The 19,744-nt window shown below is 40.0% G+C and overlaps 1 protein-coding gene across 10 annotated transcripts in view; it reads left to right on the top strand.

Annotated features, from left to right (window-relative positions):
* Positions 1–13,610, top strand: part of PKIB (protein kinase (cAMP-dependent, catalytic) inhibitor beta) — a 120,426-nt gene extending 106,816 nt beyond the window's left edge. For 5 of the 10 annotated variants that reach the window (XM_018052996.1, XM_018052992.1, XM_018052993.1 and 2 more), the window contains 3 exons: positions 3,334–3,574; positions 6,804–6,983; positions 12,359–13,610. In XM_018052996.1, the coding sequence (XP_017908485.1) occupies positions 3,541–3,574; positions 6,804–6,983; positions 12,359–12,426 (282 nt within the window). In that variant the 5' untranslated portion in view covers positions 3,334–3,540 and the 3' untranslated portion in view covers positions 12,427–13,610. The remainder of the gene's footprint in view (positions 1–3,333; positions 3,575–6,803; positions 6,984–12,358) is intronic. The other 5 variants (XM_018052998.1, XM_018053001.1, XM_018052999.1 and 2 more) reach the window with 2 other exon arrangements.

Raw genomic sequence — 19,744 nt, 5'->3', positions numbered from 1 at the left:
CCCTGGGTTGGGAAGATCCCCTGGGGGAGGGCATGGCAACCGCTCCAGTATTCTTGCCTGGAGAATCCCACGGACAGAGGATGCTGGAGGGCTACAGCCCATGGGGTTTCAAAGAGTCAGACATGACTGAGCGACTAAGCACAGCACAGCAGCACATATTAAAGGACTTTTTAGAGGCAGATTCTTTTACTTAATTTCCAGAGAATAAGATTTAAGATCAAGAAGTAAACTGAAAAGGTCAGAGTGTGTTTGATCTCACCAGACTATGGGTTCCTCTTTGTATGCTGTGAACTTCGTGCAGGGCCTGGCACTTATGATACAGTAAGAGCTTGCTAAATGTTGACTGGATGAATAATTGTGTTCATCGGTCCACATTAAGAGACAATTGTTATTGTTCTTTTACCTTGTTTGGAAGAGATTAGTATGTTCCAAGACAGAAAATCAAACCAAAAAAAATTTAGCATAAGATATTAAAACATTGAAAGCAGAAGAGAGAGACATGAGGGATTTGGTTATTAGCTGAGACCTGTGTGTGTGTGTGTGTCTCCCTCTTTCTGTCTTTTGGCCAGAAAAGCACGGGCTTTCCAAAATACATGTTCTTTCTCTGTTTGTTTAAGTGTTTTTTTCAGATAGTCTGATTCATACTTCCAGAGAACTGATTTAGTGGTTGAGGAGTTTATTTCAAGTCCTACATGCAGAATGAGTGGTGGTTTCACTGTAAGAGATGAGGTGACTGATATGGATGCAGAGATTAGGAAAAAAAAAGCTATCCACTTCCTTGTGGCCTTGGCGTCAAATAATGAAGCTTGAGAAAAGAATGAATGTGAGCTAAGATGGACCATATCAGTTGAAAGGGAAAGAGACTGTAAAAATTTCTACTGGTTTACACTATGTTTATAACATACTAACATACCCTTAGCAGGCAATTTTGAGCTCACTGGGAGCTGACTAGTGGTTTATATATAAATACACATATATTTTTTTTTCCAGTGTTCCATTTATAAGCTTAGCTGTCTTTGTCTTCTTCAGCTGTGTGGTGTTGCGTTTTCATATTTTGGAGACTGCAAAGATCCTGACCTGTGTATATGTGTTTCTGTAATGGTCTTTTGTTAAGGCATCTGGGAAATTGTGTATGTTCAATGGAGAAGAAATTGTATCCCAAGAGTTTATAAATCACATTATCTTGCGGTGGGCTGTGCAAGGACTTCTGTGAAACCTCCCAACGTCCAAATGGTTTCAGCTCCTGTGAACAGCCACAGTTGACAAAGCAGAACTCATACAGGTTCCACTGCTAATTCTGTAGAAGAAAAAGCGGAAGAGTTGCTAGTGAGTCAGCTGCCTTGGTTAGCAAGCGTAAACACAATTAGCTTTAAGCCCAGCAAACTAAAAGAACCTAGAAGTTAATCTCTTGTTTTTTTTAGTAGTGTTTCCTCATCTTTCTGTGGGTTATATATTTCTTAAACATCACAAAGCATTGAAGAGAGCGATTCTCTCTACTTTGTATATATGTGTATACATGTATATATGCTCAGTTGCTAAGTCATGTCCAACTCTGAACTGTAGTTGCCAGGCTCCTCTACACTGTAGTGGGTTGCCATTTCCTCCTCCAGGGGATCTTCCTGACCCAAGGATCAAATCTGCATCTCCTGCATTGGTAGGTGGATTGTTTACCACAGCACCACCTGGAAAGCCCTGTATAAATATATATGTAACCTGCCTCCTGAGAAGTCTGTATGCAGGCCAGGAAGCAACAGTTAGAACTGGACATAGAACAACAGACTGGTTCCAAATAGGAAAAGGAGTACATCAAGGCTGTATATTGTCACCCTGCTTATTTAACTTCTATGCAGAGTACATCATGAGAAACGCTGGACTGGAAGAAACACAATCTGAAATCAAGATTGCCGGGAGAAATATCAATAACCTCAAATATGCAGATAACACCACCCTTATGGCAGAAAGGGAAGAGGAACTCAAAAGCCTCTTGATGAAAGTAAAAGAGGAGAGTGAAAAAGTTGGCTTAAAGCTCAACATTCAGAAAACGAAGATCATGGCATCCAGTCCCATCACTCCATGGGAAATAGATGGAGAAACAGTGGAGGCAGGGTCAGACTTTGTTTTTTGGGGCTCCAAAATCACTGCAAATGGTGATTGCAGCCATGAAATTAAAAGATGGTTACTCCTTGGAAGAAAAGTTATGACCAACCTAGATAGCATATTCAAAAACAGAGACATTGCTTTGCCGACCAAGGTCCGTCTAGTCAAGGCTATGGTTTTTCCTGTGGTCATGTATGGATATGAGAGTTGGACTGTGAAGAAGGCTGAGCACTGAAGAATTGATGCGTTTGAACTGTGGTGTTGGAGAAGGCTCTTGAGAGTCCCTTGGACTGCAAGGAGATCCAACCAGTCCGTTCTGAAGGAGATCAACCCTGGGATTTCTTTGGAAGGAATGATGCTAAAGCTGAAACTCCCGTACTTTGGCCACCTCATGTGAAGAGTTGACTCATTGGAAAAGACTCTGATGCTGGGAGGGATCGGGGGCAGGAGAAGGGGACGACCGAGGATGAGATGGCTGGATGGCATCACTGACTCAATGGATGCGAGTCTGAGTGAACTGCGGGAGTTGGTGATGGACAGGGAGGCCTGGAGTGCTGCGATTCATGGGGTCGCAAAGAGTCAGACACGACTGAGTGACTGAACTGAACTGAACTGATATATTGATTGCACCCTGTACACACACACACACACACACACACACATACATATATATATATATAACGTGTATATGTATATATATATATTGATTGCATATCCAATTGGTATTGCATAGGATAGTAACAATAGATATGTAAGATGACTAATTGGGGTAAGGAGAGACTTTCACTTGAAGATACACTATTTTGGGTAAAATTGTCAAAGTATTACTTTTAGAGCCTGTGTATGTTACAGTATCTGTGTATTTCATAATTTTTCTAGGTGAATGTGTTTCAATTCCTTTACATATTATTTAATTTTAACACTTTATTACAGGTTAAAATATGTAAGGAGATACCAAAAGTGGTTAATATTCTCCTTGTTCTCTCTTAAATTCCTAACTAGAACTTTTCTTCTTTTTTTAAGTTCAAATGACATTATATTCATTACTTTTTTTTCCCCTTCATTCCATGCTGTCAATACTGCTTTTTAAGCTTGTTTTATTTCACATTGTATCAGGAACATCTCTCCATAAGTATATCTGACTGGATCTTACACATTCTTTTTAAGAGTCATATAATATCCAGTAATATAATAGATATGATTTATTCAGTCTTTCTTTTCTTGATGTACTTTCAGATTATTTCTAATGCTGCAACAAACTTACCAGGGAATTAAAAGAGCCCAGTTAAGAATCACCTTGTGTATTCAGACGCTCTTCCCAGTGCTCTCTAAGTCACCGAAATCAGATGACTTCACTATAGAAAGCCTGTGGGGCTGGGCTTGTCTTGTGGTGGAGCCTAACATCCTGGTCACTCAGCATCAGTCACAGGCTCTGAAGGGAAGATGGTGCCCAGTGAGAGTTCGGAAACAGACCAAGGAAAGTTCTGCAGTAAAGTAACCTGTTGTTTGACCTTCTGTGTACCCAGTTTTGTTTTGATCTTAAAATGGTGGTTAATGAGTATAACATTGACAAACTTAGATAGTTTTGTGACGGTCTTGTTTTCTAACACCAATCAGCAAAAAAGGACTAATTTAGAAAGCCTATGCAGAAATAATAGTATAAAGGAAAAAGCAAAAACTTTCAAAATAGGAGTCAATAGCAACAAAAACTCTTGGAGCTCAGAATTTTTTTCTTTCATGTTGATGACCCATCCATCAGGCCACATTTTGGAAGTTTTCTTTCAATATGCAAATTCTAACTCAAGACTCCTTTGACATATCCCATCTTGCTAAGCATAAAATATATAACATTTAAGTATTTTAAAGAGTGTATCTTAATATTCTTATATCTATTGTTATCTTTAGTGTTAAGATTTTGGACTGTCAGGACAGTAAGAATCAAGGTATTCCTGGAGCTTCTCTTCCAAATTTAGCATGAAGATGCTTCCTAGAAATAAACAGTTGATTGTGGCCATGGCTTCTCGTGTGATGTTAATTGGCTGAGGACAGAATGGGGGTCTGCACATGGGGTCTATTCCCTAAATAATGTCAAGTGTTCCTCACAAGCTGTAGAGAAGTGATCTCTAATTGAAATTTGTCTATCATAAGGGTGGGGTGGGGGGCACATGGATAACCAAAAGTTCAAGCCAGAAAGGAATACCTATGCAAAAATAGGGAATCTCTTTCTCTTTCAACACAAATGTATATAGAATTGACCTTTAAACAACATGGAGGTTAGGGACACTGACCGCCATTCATCTGAAAACCTGTGTATAATGTTACAGTCGACTCTGCATCAGCAGTTCTCCACCCCAGGATTCAACCAGCCATGGATTGTGTAGCACTGTTCATTCAGTTCAGTTGCTCAGTCGTGTTCGACTCTTTGCGACCCCATGAATCGCAGCACGCCAGGCCTCCCTGTCCATCACCAACTCCCGGAGTTCACTCAGATTCACATCCATCGAGTCGGTGATGCCATCCAGCCATCTCATCATCGGTCATCCCCTTCTTCTCCTGCCCCCAATCCCTCCCAGAATCAGAGTCTTTTCCAAAGAGTCAACTGCTTTGCCTGAGTTGGCCAAAGTACTGTAGTTTGCACTGTAGAACATACTAATTGAAAAAAAAATCCACATATAAATGGTCTTGTGCACTTTAAACCTGTGTCATTCAAGGGTCAACTGTATATAATTTTTTCTATTTAAAAAGTAATGAAGGGCAGAATCAAAATTGGCTGTTGTATGGCTGTCTGTGTATATCACCAGAGTTTAGAAGGATAGTTCTGTAGTAATCCATGTCATCTTGCCTTCAGAATGAACCAAAACTGAATTAGCAACCTTGTGTGCTAGGTTAGCAGTTGTTCAACTTAAAATAAGTCACTTTTCTGAGCCCCAGTTTCCACATTCATATAGTGAGAGTTATTCCTCACTACCTCATTGGGTTATTGGGAGGTTTATCTGAGATAATACATGTGAAAATGTTTGTGCAGTAGTGAATAAATTCTGGTTTCCCTCTTTTAAAACTCAAGAGGTCTTTCAATAAGATGTTTCTTATTTGGACTAAAGGGGATACATAAGAGGTGGTGGTATAAATAAAACTTAGTGAGAGATGAATAGTGATGCCAATATCAGACATATGGTTTTAGAGTTAGAAAGAATTTCCATGCTCTTTATCTCATTTGTTCTTCACTAGAATCCTGTGAATCAGTCAGGCTAATTATATAGGTGAGGAACTGCAACTCAGAGAAGTTAATTCAATTAACCAATATCATCTTGAAAGTCTAGCATGGAGTGTTCTTTTTGACTAATAGTCCAGTTACTTGATGTTGTCAATGCCAGACAATTGGCAAACACCCAGCAGTTAGAAGTCCAAAATAATGTCTGAAAATCTAGCATTGTTCTCAGCTTTACCATGATTCCTTTAGAGATGAGAATAGCTGGGCCCACATGAAGCTCCATGTGCATTTTTGGGGTGCTGTGAACCAAAGAAAGTGATATCAAACGCACCATAATTTGTGACTCTTTTCAGTTCATGTTTACCATTTCCTGAATTGCAGTTAACTGATTGGAAAAGACTCCCTTCTAACTACAGTGAAAGGTTTGATTTGCTTCGTGTAGGTCAAGGTTCATCTGTTTCAGCCACTGGCTGCCACAGATGAGTTTCTTCATCCTTTGGTTGATACTCTGCCCATTCTGTGTTAGGATGTTATCTATCCTGGTATGTATATCTGTTCTTCTCCCCTTGGACTGTGCAAGTCCCCTAAAAATGGAGACTAAATCATTTCTCTGTATTCTCAAAGCCCAGCTAAGGGCCTAGCATTTAATGGGTTCTCAAAAAGAAAATCCCTGCTGCAGCTGCTGCTTTTGAGATACTATTCATTGTTGACGTCTTAGGAAAGTTTTCATTAGAAAACATCCTATGAAAGAGAGGGCTCATTTTAGAATAAGCAATGTCTGCTACCTCCCTCCTTTTATAGTGAATGGCCTCTTGAGAATTCTTTCATAGAGGCAATTACTAGGAAGATAAAAGATGTTTAGGAAGGTACTAGTAATTGCCATGTCCACTTGAAGGCAAGAAAAGGTAACACAGGTTCTACCTTCCCAAACACAAACATGAGAGTGTTGAAAATTATGCCTGAAGTTAGAGCAGATAGACAAACAGCTGCCACTGGGGTAAAAAGGCTTTGAGATAAAGTTCAATTTCTTATTTCTAAAGAGGGAGAACAGTGTGTTTTGTTTGATCCTCACAAATTACAGTGATTTGGTTTCAGCCTGAACAAGCACCACAAGCAAATACTGGCAGGCAGAGTCTCCATGGGAGTGGCCAAACAAATCGGTTTGCATTTCCCTCCAAGCCCTCATTTGGCTGATCCAGCCATAGAAAAGCAGAACAAAAGGCAAGAGATTACTGCACCCTAAAGCATCCAAGTGGCTCCTTTGGGCTCCGCAGTTATTTATAGCCATCTGGCTCCCTCTGAGGCCTTCCTGTTCCATTCAGTGATTGTACAAATGTGCAAATAGAAGCTCCAGGACCTTGATGCAGGGTGCAGTCAGTGATTAGGTTCTCAAGGCTTCTGTGGTGTTGATGTAGCCATGCCTTTTAACCTTTAGTGTGAATGTGGATCTTGGAATAGGCTCATCTTCGTCTTCATGTGCGCATTCTGTTTGTAGATGTTACTATGAGGACAGATTCACCCAAAATGACGGATGTGGAGCCTGTGGTCAGCAATTTTGCGTCATCAGCACGGGCAGGTCGCCGAAATGCTGTCCCAGACATCCAGGGTTCAACGGCTGCAGGCGGGACCTTGGAGGAGTTGCCCATCAAACTGGAAGCCCTATCCGTGAAGGAAGGTAACACTCAAAGTCCTCTTAGAATCAGTGGTAGTTATCGCTTCCTCATCATTTCCTCGGGAACAGTCTCCCTTTTAACTAATTAAACTTGTTCACTAAGATCTCTCAGCTTTAAGCTAAGTAGATCTTTTCAGTGTTTCACAAAGTGCACTTCTCTCTTTAATCTCCTGGTGTAAATGTGGAGACTGAACATTTATTTATTCGTTGAATATGTATAGTTATGCACAGTGCTAGTGTTTGGGAATACAGAGGTAGACAATTATAATCCCTGCTTTCAACCAGCTTACAAAATTTTTTGAGATGCTCTCAGAAATAATTTTTCCTTCTGCCATCCGTTGGCAAGTCACTGTGGAAGCTTCTGCTCCATCATGGTATTCTACAAGCTCTTCTATTTAGAATATCTAAGAATACATTTATTGTCAATTAGAGATGAGAACTTTAAGTGGGTGTTTGTATAAAGGTTGATCTTTCTCTGCTGCTGCTGCTGCTGCTAAGTCGCTTCAGTCGTGTCTGACTCTGTGCGACCCCATAGACGGCAGCCCACCAGGCTCCCCCGTCCCTGGGATTCTCCAGGCAAGAGTACTGGAGTGGGTTGCCATTTCCTTCTCCAAAGTATGAAAGTGAAAAGTGAAAGTGAGGTCGTTCAGTCGTATCCGACTCCTAGCAATCCCATGGACTGAAGCCTACCAGGCTCCTCCGTCCATTGGATTTTCCAGGCAAGAGTACTGGAGTGGGGTGCCATTGCCTTCTGCGGATCTTTCTCTAACCAGTAGAAAAAGTTGGATTCAGAAAAAGCAAGAACTATCAAACCCCTGTAGGAAAATCTTGTGTCTTTCACCCCATTGCTTATACACAGTTCTTAAAGCTTCTAGAGTTTAGTTCTGTGAAAATAAATATAACAATACTGTATGCCATTTTAGACTTCATAGTGGTCTCCAGTTTGTGTGTAGATGTTTATTCCTAGTGGCAGTAAGGCAAGAGAGAGATGGAAGACGCCATTCATACCCTATTCATATGAGCCCCGGAAGGAGGGCTCTTAATTCTTTGCCTCAGGAGGTGACTTTCTCCCTGGTAAAGTTACAGACTTCCCAAATGTTTCTGGTATGATCTCTATGAAATGCTTTTATCCTTGTTAGGCCAGGGACTGTGGCCAGACCCTGAAGTCTGGTTGGACCCACCTTTTTGGTTGAGTTACCTCACTTTTTTCTAAAAGTCATTTTACGTCTCTTAAGTGACACTGTAAATAATAGAAAAAAGTATATACATACCCATAAATTATCATAAGATAAAAGATGAAGGAAATTAAAGAAGAAAAAATATGTGTAGTGTTTCTGACTTTTTAAGTTCAGAAGTGTAATATGATTATGGTTATCAGGGCATGAAGGACCATCCTTAACTTGCGAGGTAGAGAATATAAGCTACTTGTTCGTGTAACGGGTATAATTAAAGTGGATAGCCCCTAAACACATGCACAGAACATTAATGCTTATTGACATTATTTAGTTAAACAAAAGAGAACAAATATACTGTACGAAAGTTAGTAGAGTCTCCATTTATTGTTCACTGGGAGAGACTGTTATCTGAAAGAATACTGTTTCTTTTTTTATACTTTCCTTTAAATCGTTTTTAAATAAAGTCGAAGGTACTAAGAAAATCAAAATGTTAAAAGTGAATTTACATATAACCCCAGATGTTAAAGAATACACAAAAGGAGGTTAGTTTATATATGTAGATGGCATTGACAGTGTGTCACTAACAAAGTTATGTATAAATAGCTTTAAAGTCTGCTTTTGTTATTCTTAGCTAAATACAGCCATTCAGGATTTAAAATTGTTTTTAAAGCAGTTGCAGTTTTCAATTGCTGATAATAACAAAAATCTGGGGTCCGTCTCAGTCTTTTTAGTCATTTAAAAATAGAAACTTTGGGAAAGATCTTCAAGTTTCCCTCAGATCAATCCTGTTTTGTTTTTGTTTTTTTTTTTTAATTTTTTTATTCTTAAATGGGAAGAAATCTAGGTTGTCAGACATCCTGCATCTTACATGAAATGAACCTGCCTAAAATCTTCGTAGTTCACAATTTGTCTTAATCTATCCCTGTATCTTATATCTTAATCTATCCCTATATCTATATCTATAACTATGGTAGGGAGGACAAGGATGCCTTGTAACATATCAGCAAGAGGTGACAGAGGATGGCAGCTTAGGAAACTAAATGTCACAGAGGGCCTTTCCCACCTTCCACCGTCTCTAACTACTCGTTTGATCCATCATTTATCTTAGTGCCAAGTGTGGGGCAATACAGAAAACCCGGGTTCGATCCCTGGGTCAGAAAGATCCTTCCTCCTGGAGGAGGAAATGGCAACCCACTCCAGTATTCTTGCCTGGAGATACATTCTATCAGAGAATTAAAATAGGATGCTGGGGTAGAGTTACTGGGTGGCTCCTTTAGACTGAGAAATTCAGGAAGTCCTAACTGAAATCTGATGGCAGTGGAATATTTTGAATAACAACTGAATGGTCCCGGCAGGAAGATAAGAGGGAAGGACATTCTTTGCAGAAGGAGCAGCTTGTATAAAGCTCTTAGAGTGGAATGAGATGCACATGTCAAGAAGCGTGAAATCTGGCCACCGCAACTGGAGGCAGCAGCTGGGAAGGGAGAGTAGAGATTGCATTGGAGAGTGAGCAAGGAATAGGGCTTTAGAAACCTGGGCGAATAAAGAGGATTTTCTTCTAAATGTGAGGGAGATGATATTCATGTTTAAATATTTGAACATCCATGTTTAAATATTTGAATGGCTTGTAGGAGAGAAATAACAGGTATAGTGGAGTTAGGAGGTGCACTCCCCATTAGGAAATCCTTGGGGGCCAAACTAAACATTCAGTCTCATAAGCCCACATTTGGTGCCAGTCTGCTCAAAAGTATACAGGTTTAGAAACGCAGTGGGCCGGAAGAGCCACACGACATCGTCTCCTTCTGTGGGGTCCTCTCAGAAGTCCGTATAAGCAGTCATGGGGGCTAGTCTCTGTCCTCCCCACCCCACCACTCACTAACTCAGGCGCAAGGTGACAAGGTTTGCACCAATGGGAGCAATGGTGGGTTAGAAGCCTCATGTCCCAGGGAGTTAATACTTTGCAGTTAAGTCCATGGACCCTGCAAGAGACATGCTCAGTTACCAGAGTCATGACCTTTATGGAATCCCAGTGCTCTGGTTCCCTACCAGTTAGCATATAGTGTCTCTCAGTACAGGTGTATTTTACCATTTGGGTCATTTCTACCATATACTTACTAACCATGCTGACATTCCAACATAATCTGGTTTCCAGGATAACAGAGCTAGAAAATTAATCTCAAATCAAAGTTTCCCTTAGAGAAGGAGAAAGGGTTTGTTAAGCTTTTACCCATGGAACAGTTGCAGAAATCTGGTGAAAGATGATGGCTTTGAATAGGTTGTGAAGATGGATGGAATTGGGTGGGTTTGGGATATGTTTTATAGGCACAATTCATAGGACTTGATGATGAACTGATGTGGTAGAGGTGACTACAAGTAATGAAGAAGAGAAATAGAGGATAATTCCTGGAGCAACAGATAGATGGTGATGCCATATACTGAGAAGGGCCAGCGTGGAAGAAAAGCAGTTTTGAAGGGCTAGAGGAGTGATTTCTGCTTCCTCCATTTGAGATGCCTATGAGACATCCAAGTGCTGTCACCTCTACTTTCAAAATTGGTTCGGAAATATGCCATTTTCTCCCTTAGAGGTCTAGTCTCTTGGTATTCCTGTGACCCCGTTTTCTGACCTTTCTGTGCACAGTCCCCATGGTAGTTCTTTCCCGCCTTTGACCTTGATGTTTTCTCTGCTTGGAATGCTCTTCTCTATGCTACCCACCTGGCTAACTTCCTCACCTCCTCAGGTCTTGACTCACACGGCCCCTTCTCAGTGAGACATTCCCAGCCAACCCAGGCCCCAAGACTTCTTGACAATTCCTGTTCTTTAATTTCCGCTGTAGCACTTCCCACATGCATACATTTTACTCATTTTAGATATTGTCCATATTTCTCATGAAAATTTCCTTGAGAGTTGGAACGTATAGTTTTTTCTTCACTGCTTGGTACATGTGTTCATTGCTCAGTCGTGTCTGACTGTGATCCCATGGACTGTAGCCTGTCCGGCTCCTCTGTCTGTGGAATTCTCCAGGCAAGAATACTGGAGTGGGTAACCCATTCCCTTCTCAGGGGATCTTCCCAACCCAGTGATCGAACCTGGGTCTCCCGCTTTGCAGGTGGATTCTGAGCCACCAGGGAAGTAGCATGTGCTTAATAAATACTTGATGAATGTAGGTTGGAGAACAGAATAGTCTATCAGATTTCTTTTCAAAGATGCCCCTGATGATTTTGATAGGACCCATATTTTAATTGGTGACAGCCAAAGATATATTTTGAAGGGTAAAAGAAAAACCAGTAAGTGGAGGCCGTTGTCAGTTTGAAGATGGCAGTGACTTGAGGAAATGAAGGAGCCAGGAGAAAGAGTGAAAGTCAGATGAAGTGAGGAGCTTAGAGATGATCACGAGAACACTGCTGAGGCAGAAATGGATAGGATCCTGGATTATGAAGAAACTAGATCTGAGCAGTGGAGGCAGCACCAGCTCAAGTGTGAGCTGGCCTGGCAGCTGCTCAGGGCCCTCTCTGGGCTCAGGTGAGGCTTATCCTTGGTTTTGCTCTATGGTTGTCAGCTTGAAATTTTTCCATATTTTTTGAATAAGCGGTGCTGTATTTTCACTTTGCACGGGGCTCCAACAGCCAGAGCCAGTCCCGAGGACCACGTCTTCCATGGTCATATGGGCAAAAGGAATACGTCTAGACTGCAGGGGTAATTTTACAGGTGTGGAGGCAGAAAGTTGAGCTTGTCTGATCTGACGGTTTTGATTTTTTTTTTTTGTCCTATGAAGTAGAAAATGAGATTAACTCTTAGCAGCAAAGGAGGTGGAAAGTGTGAGAAAGCTAAGATAGTGTGATCCAGCATTGGGAGATGGGGAAGGGCAAGGTGATCCATCAGTCTGCATCCAAACAGTGGCTTCAAGTCACTTTACCTGTTTCTGCTTCAAGAGAATGGCCTGTAAATGGAGATTATAGTAATACCTTTGAAGGTTGCCTGGCATATAATATTCTGGAGAATAAGAGAGAAAGGTAACTAGGAGACAGACCCATACATCTTTTCTTGGTGTTGTTTCTACATCTACATGGACAGCAAAGAAGTATGTCCTAATCAAGTAGAAAATGACTAGGGTGCATAAAGGAAAAACTGGGTTTTTTCCCCAATATAATACAAAGTAGATTTCAATATATTCTCTATGTGATGAAAATTTATCTGTTTTTCAGATGTGAAAAAGAAAGATGAAGAAACAGCACAAGATCAATTGGAAAAGCCCAAAGATGAAGGAAAATGAAGGCTCATTACCCATCAAAAGTGCTGAATTTCTGCACAGTGAAAGACTTAGTGGCCCTGCTTTCCTGAGATGTTTGATCTGGTAGTAACTATGGTAACATCGCAGCCCTAAGCAACGTGTGTGTATTAGATAATTTTGTTGTGATGCTACTCACTTGGATTACAACCATGATGTCCAATGTAGGTTATTAAAAGGCAGATAACTTCCAAACTGCACCCAAGAGAGAGGTTAAGGATGTATGATCATTTAAATACATATCTTTTGTCTATAAACCCAGCTAAATCCACTGTTCTCTTTTGGATTTCTTAAGCCAGATATATTTTAAATTCCATTTTTATGGTAACAGGTAAATCATTTCTTGGTAAATATAAACCAAACACTGTTAATTTAAAACTGTATGGGATTTGTAAGAAATTGTGTTTTTTGGTGAGAAAAGTGATGGATTAGTCAAAAAAGGATAGATAAAAGTATGTTTTTATCCAAAAATGAACCTTTCCCCCGCCAAACCTTAAACAGATTTGGAAAAATAGTAGTAAGTTTGACAGCTCAAACATCTCTAGAACATTTTTGTCTGATGTATTTTGCTTCTAGTCTATGCATACTGTGATTTTTCATGTGGACTCTTAAATGGAAAATTTGTGATGAATAGTTTATATGAAATATGCCTATTAAATGAATCTCACTATCTTCCTTAATTTCAGTGTGCATATGTGTGTGCGTATATTTTTCTTTAATGTAAATTACACAGAACACTTCACTAGTTGCTCTGTACTGTAGTTTCTTATTTTCAGGGTTTTGTGTATATGACTTGTTTCTTAAATAATTTCCTCAGGAATGCAGACCTTAATTTTTATATCTTTCCTAAACTAGCTGACATAATAGTAAGCACTTAAGTGTTTAGTGAATGGTACAGGCAGAAATAGCAAAATACTTGCTTTTAATATATATTTAATTATATATTTTAAAAGGAATGAAACCAAAGCCAAAGCTTTAGTAAATTTTGATTTATTAGATATTTTAGGAGAATCATAGAATTCTGAATTTTTAAAGAAAATCTGACTAATGGATTTATTTTTATTTTCAGATCTATCTGCATGCAGTATTTTATTTGATTGTTGACTTAGGCCATGTCTGTATACAGTAATCAAATAAACTCTTTCACTATTAAAGAAACTTATTACCAACCCAAGTCTTCTTCATTTTATCTCCTACGGTGTAACAGATGGAATATGGTGACATTTTAATGAGGGAAGTGAATAGTCTTTGCAATATAAAACACCTCCCACTCCTCATTTCATTGACAAAGTTCATCTTTAAATCTGAGAATACAACAAAGGGGTAGATTTCAAATAATATTGTTGTTTTAAGTTCTTAAACATAAATTTTTCTTTAAGAAATAATCAAAAGTAGTATCTTAGGTGTAGTGCTAATTTTACATTCAATAAAATGTCTTAGAGCCGTAAAAATTAGGTTTCTGGAAGTTATTTAATGACGTGATATTATATTGTCAGTATAAAGAGGAGTTTGGAGAAGGAAATGGCGATGCGCTCTAGTATTCTTGCCTGGGAAATCCCGTGGACAAAGGAGCCTGGTGGACTAGAATCCATGGGGTCTCGAAGAGTTGGACATGGCTGTGTGACCAAGCCCTGCACACAAACGGGGGTTAGGGTGGCGCTTTCAAGTTGAGGGGAGTGACAGTTTGGCCTCCTGAGTACCTTTGGCAACATCTGGAGTGTTTCTGGCTGCCACTAGTAGGGGAAGGGGCAGGGAGAGAATGTTCTGCTGGCATCTAGTGGGCAGAGCCAGCGATGCCGCTAAAGTGCTCAGTCCTACAGGGCCGACCCTCACAGCAAAGAATTATCTGACCACAGGGGTCAGGAGCACTGAAGCTGAAAAACAAAACTGTCAAGTATGTGGATTTGGATTCAGATGACCCGGGTTTGAGTTCTAGCTGTATGATCTTGGGCATGATTTACATCATGTCTCTAAGTTTTATCTTCTTGGAATGACATTAGTAATAGTACATGATGTATAGGGTGCTATATATATATATATATATATGGTATATGCTAAGTTGCTTCAGTCATGTCCAACTCTCTGTGACTCTGTGAACTACAGCCTCCCAGGCTCCTCTGTCCATGCAATTTTTCAGGCAAGAATACTGGAGTGGGAGGAGCCTAGTGGGCTGCAGTCCATGGGGTTGCGAAGAGTCGGACACGACTGAGCAACTTCACTTTCACTTTTCACTTCCATGCATTAGAGAAGGAAATGGCAACCCACTCCAGTGTTCTTGCTTGGAGAATCCCAGGGATAGGAGAGCCTGATGGCTGCCATTTATGGGGTCGCACAGAGTCAGACACGACTGAAGCGACTTAGCAGCAGCAGCAGCAAATATTAGCTATCACCATCATCATTTTTATTCTAGATGTTTTTGCCATTATTTTCTGGCATTGGAGGTGGATTTGTTAACTTAGCTATCTTCTGCTTTCTTCTGTGATTTCACAAGCATTCTCAGTCTTAGAACTGGGAGAAGACACTCTGATGGAAATTGACAATTCATGATAATTACCACATTAGTGCCTATTCAGTCATGCTAATGAACCATTGACAAGTGATGAGTATTACCTTTTAACAATGAGTCACCTCCCTAGTGTTTTATGACAGTTACTGACACAAAACAGAGTTTTGAGTCAGTATTTAAATGAGTAAGTGTTCCATGAATATGTAGAAGAGAAAAAGTAACAGAGCTTGAGTCATAGTATTTATCTCTCATTTAGAAGATTTTTTTTTTCATTTAGAAGACCAGAATTGAAGCCATGTCCCCCCTCATTGTTGCTAGTAATGACACATATTCTTAATCATGTGTGTCCTAAATCACTTTTTCATTACAAAACACATACAAATCTCTCATTTTATGCATATAATATTTTATCTTACATGAAGTATCAAGCTTGTTGAATATTTGCCAATGAAAGGATTTTCTGGCTGAGAAGGAATCCAGATAAAGAATAAGAGGTCAGTGGTAATTTAAAGACAAAATTGGATTTACCAACCATCTTCTGAAAAAAAAAAATCAGACTATTTCTGGGAGCCTATAGTATTTTGTCATAGCAAAGTCACATTAAACAAAGCCCCTAGTTGGGGCTCATTCAAGAAAGCCTCCAAGCTCATTTTTGCTATTGTCTCTTTACAAGCCACTTGCTCTAGTCAATAACTGTATAAAGTCTTAATTAATACTGTCAGAGAAACCAAGACAAAAGGGGATAATAAAGCTAGAAAGAGACTATCTGGAAACTTGACTCTGTACATAGGAGGAGAAAGAACAAAAACCATTCTGTGTCATGTGCCCAGAGATTTTGTGCTTGTGTGTAATCTGGACTGGAACGGTTTCAACCTTCTCCGAATGAGAGTGACTGCAGGGGGAGGTATCTTATTTGCGAAAGGCAACACAGCATTAACTTTCAGTGTTACTAGCTGTGGTGGCTTGGGCAGATGATGGAGAGAGAGAGAGAGGAGGAGAGGAAGAATTACTGAGGCACACTGGCTTGTTGCCTCATCTGTGGAATCTGACACCTCCAGTTCAAATTACACAGCTCTGCCACGTGTGCTCACGACTTTAGTTATTTTCCTCTCTGTCTTTCAACTTCCTAACTGTTTAAAATGGCAAATTATTATGAGATTTAAGTGGTAAACTGCTAAGGAAAATGCCTGATACATACCAAAGCTTATTCTTAATTGCTATTATTAATTGCATGAGCATAAAGGGTGATGGAGACTTCAAGGTAAATGCCCTAGGTCTTATTGGTTCTTTCTTTGTTTACCAAAGTAGATGTTTCTGCTAATCCCTCACTCTCTTTTCTGTCCACCAGCAGTACCTCGTTAGCTAAACCTAGGACTGATTAGCTAGAATGCACTCCATTTTTTTCTCCAGACTTACTAATGATAACTCGCAGAACATCAAAATCTGCAGCTTATTAAAAATGGAAGCATTGACTCAAACAAAGGGCTAGAGAATGTATTGTTACTGTTAAAAGCCTAGAACAGATTTCTCGTTGAGCACACAGTGATAGGAAAAATTATCATTATAGCCATCCTTTGAGTGACTGGTGATTACTAAGCACCCTTGCCGACCCTTTTGAAGCTTCATAATAATGGTCATACAAAAATGGTTCATGATGTTTCTCATTTTCAGATGAAGAAAATGGATTCAAGAGGGCCCTCAGGAATTCACTCAAGTAAGAAAATGACAACTGTGGCCTTGGATAGGGCTCTCAGGACCAGCATGTGCTTTTCCTATACTGCTCTCAATGGCCCCTTTGCCTCAGACCATCTCACCCACAAGTTTCATTAAGTTTGTGAAAAATGTCATTGGTAGTTTGATAGGGATTGCAAAGAATCTGTTGATTGATTTGGGCCGTAGAGTCATTTTCACAGTATTGATTCTTCTAATCCAAGAACATGGGATATCTCTCCATCTGTTTGAGTCATCTTTGATCTGTTTCATCAGTGACTTAAAGTTTTCTGCATACAAGTCCTTGGTCCCTGTTGTTATTGTTCAGTTGCTAAGTTGTGTCCAATTCTTTGTGACCCGTGGTTTAGGTAGGCTTATTCGTAGGTATCTTATTCTTTCTGTTGCACTGATGGATGGGATTATTTCCTTAATTTCTCTTTCTGATTTCTCATTGTTGCTGTTCAGTCACTCAGTCATGTCCGATTCTTTGTGACCTTATGGACTGCAGCATTCCAGGCTTCCGTCTTTCACTCTCTCCCAGAGTTTGGAACCAGATGCCATGATCTAAGTTTTTTGAATGTTGACTTTTTTCAATGTTTAAGCCAACTTTTTAACTCTGCTCCTTCACCTTCATCAAGAGGCACTTTAGTTCCTCTTCGCTTTCTGCCATAGGGTAGTGTCATATGCATATCTGAGGTTGTTGATGTTTTTCCTGGCAATCTTGATTCCAGCTTTTGCTTCATCCAGCCCAGCATTTCACATCATCTACTCTGCATATAAGTTAAATAAATGTTCATTGTTAGTGTATAGGCATGCAAGGGATTTCTGTGTTTTAATTTTATATCCTTCAACTTTTCTAATTTCATTGATTAACTCTTGTGGTTTTCTGGTGGTATCTTTAGGGTTATCTGTGTATAGTATCATGTCATCTGCAAACAGTGGCAATTTTACTTCTTTTCCAATATGGATTCCTTTTATTTCGTTTTCTTCTCTGATTGCTGTGACCAAGACTTCCAAAACTATATTGAATTATAGTGGTTAAGAGTGGGCACCCTTGTTTTGTTCCTCATCTTAGAGGAAAATCCTTTCAGTTTTTCACCATTGAGAAAAATGTTTGTTCTGGGTTTGTCATATATGGTCTTTACTCCAGTATTCGTTGAAACACTGTTTACAATAGCCAGGATATGGAAGCCACCTAGATGTTGGTACATATATACAATGGAATATTACTCAGCCATAAAAGGAATGAATTTGAGTCAGTTATAGTGAAGTGGATGAACCTGTTATACAGAGCCTGTTATACAAAGTAAAGTCAGAAAGAGAAAAACATTGTGTAGTAACACATATAAATGGAATCTAGAAAAAAATAGTATTGATAAACCAATTTACAGGGAAGAAATGGACATGCAAACATAGAAAATGGACTTGGCACAGCAGGGGAAGGACAGGGTAGGACCAACTGAGAAAGTAGCATTGACATATACCCTAGCATGGGTAAAATAAAACAAATAATAGTGAGAAGCTGCTTTATGACACAAGGTGCCCAGCCTGGGGCTCTGCCCTAGAGGGGTGGGATGAGAGGCAGGAGGGAGACTCAAGAGGGCCGTATGTAATTACGACTGATTCATGTTGTTGAATGGCAGAAATGACCACAACATTGTAAAGCAATTATCCTCCCCACCAAAAAAAAAATTTGGGGTCTGAATTCCACTCAGGATTACTAAGAAAACTGAAAAGCTGTACATGGGCAGAGGAGCAATTTTATTTATTTGTTTTCCATTTATTCATTCATTCACTCCTTCATTAATGTATATTTTATCTTCTTCCAGAAGATTTTATAGGGCAAGCTCACTTGCCATTTAATTTGCCATTAACTTTTGAGACCCTGAAGGAACAGACAATTGGTGAGGAGCCTGTGGCTCTGTTGGGTAGGAAGTAGTACCCGGAAGTGAAGCGAAGGTGATAAAGCCAAACTGAAAACGAGAGGCACCACGCCCACAGTCTACTCATTTCAGGTTTGTCCTGGGGCTGGTAACAATTATGGAAAGGGCTTACTGACATTCTGTGGGACACACAAAAATAACGTGCCAGGATATATAAATATCTTAAAAATAGGGCCACAAAGGCAAATGAAATGATCTCCCTTGCTCCCTGCAGATGTAGTTCAGAGTCTGAATAATGTTTGGCAGCACTGAAGGCAGAGAAGCCCCGATGAGCTGGATGGCGGTGGGGGTGGCTACAGAGGTCTGGGCAAGCATTCTTAGAGCAACAAGCTAGGAAAAAGCTTTTGCACCAACTCAGAGTGTATGGAATTGACTTCAGCAGCTCTGTGAAGGCTCTCACAGTGCTTTAGGTATATTAGATATTCAAAATTCCTGGTCTGTGATAAAATTTTCACCTTAATTGGTTTTCTATTAGTAGAGGGGGTTTACTTTTTAAATCTTTCCTTGATATTATAATACTGTCAAGAACAATAGAAAAAAAACAGAGGGATATCAGTCAATAAATGTGGGTTTGATGTCAGAATTTTGATTTAAATTTAGCCTGAGTTGACTGTATGCCTTTAGGTAAATAATTTTCCACTACTGTTTTCATTTTACTACTATAGAGTCCATGGAATTCTCCAGGCCAGAATACTGGAGTGGGTAGTCTCTCCCTTTTCCAAGGTATCTTCCCAACCCAGGGATCAAACCCAGGTCTCCTGCATTGCAGGCAGATTCTTTACCGACTGAGCCACAAGGGAAGCCCACCCACAAGAGAGCCTGTGCCAGACTGGCAGTTTCAAACCTCTTCTTAGAGCCTCATTATTCTACTAGTGATGTCAGCTTCCCCAGTGCCCACCACCCTGGCATCTTCTCCCTAGGATTTCAGAGCTTCTCACCTCCAGCTGCACATTGACCCAGAGAATTAAATAAATGACCAATGCCTGACCCAATCGGAGCCCATTTGGGAGCCACTGCTGTAGCCTGCTCTGAACTGGATGCTGGGTGACCTGCTAGAGGGCAAAGTCTGCATTTATTTTCCCATTAACCTTATATGAGAGGCTGAGAGGTCTGAGAGGTGTGGTGCTGGAGCGGCCGTGAGAAG

Source organism: Capra hircus, chromosome 9 (genome assembly GCF_001704415.2).
Source record: "Capra hircus breed San Clemente chromosome 9, ASM170441v1, whole genome shotgun sequence".
Taxonomy (NCBI): domain Eukaryota; kingdom Metazoa; phylum Chordata; class Mammalia; order Artiodactyla; family Bovidae; genus Capra; species Capra hircus.
The sequence above is the reverse complement of the archived record's forward strand: the minus strand, read 5'-3'. Positions and strand labels throughout refer to the sequence as shown.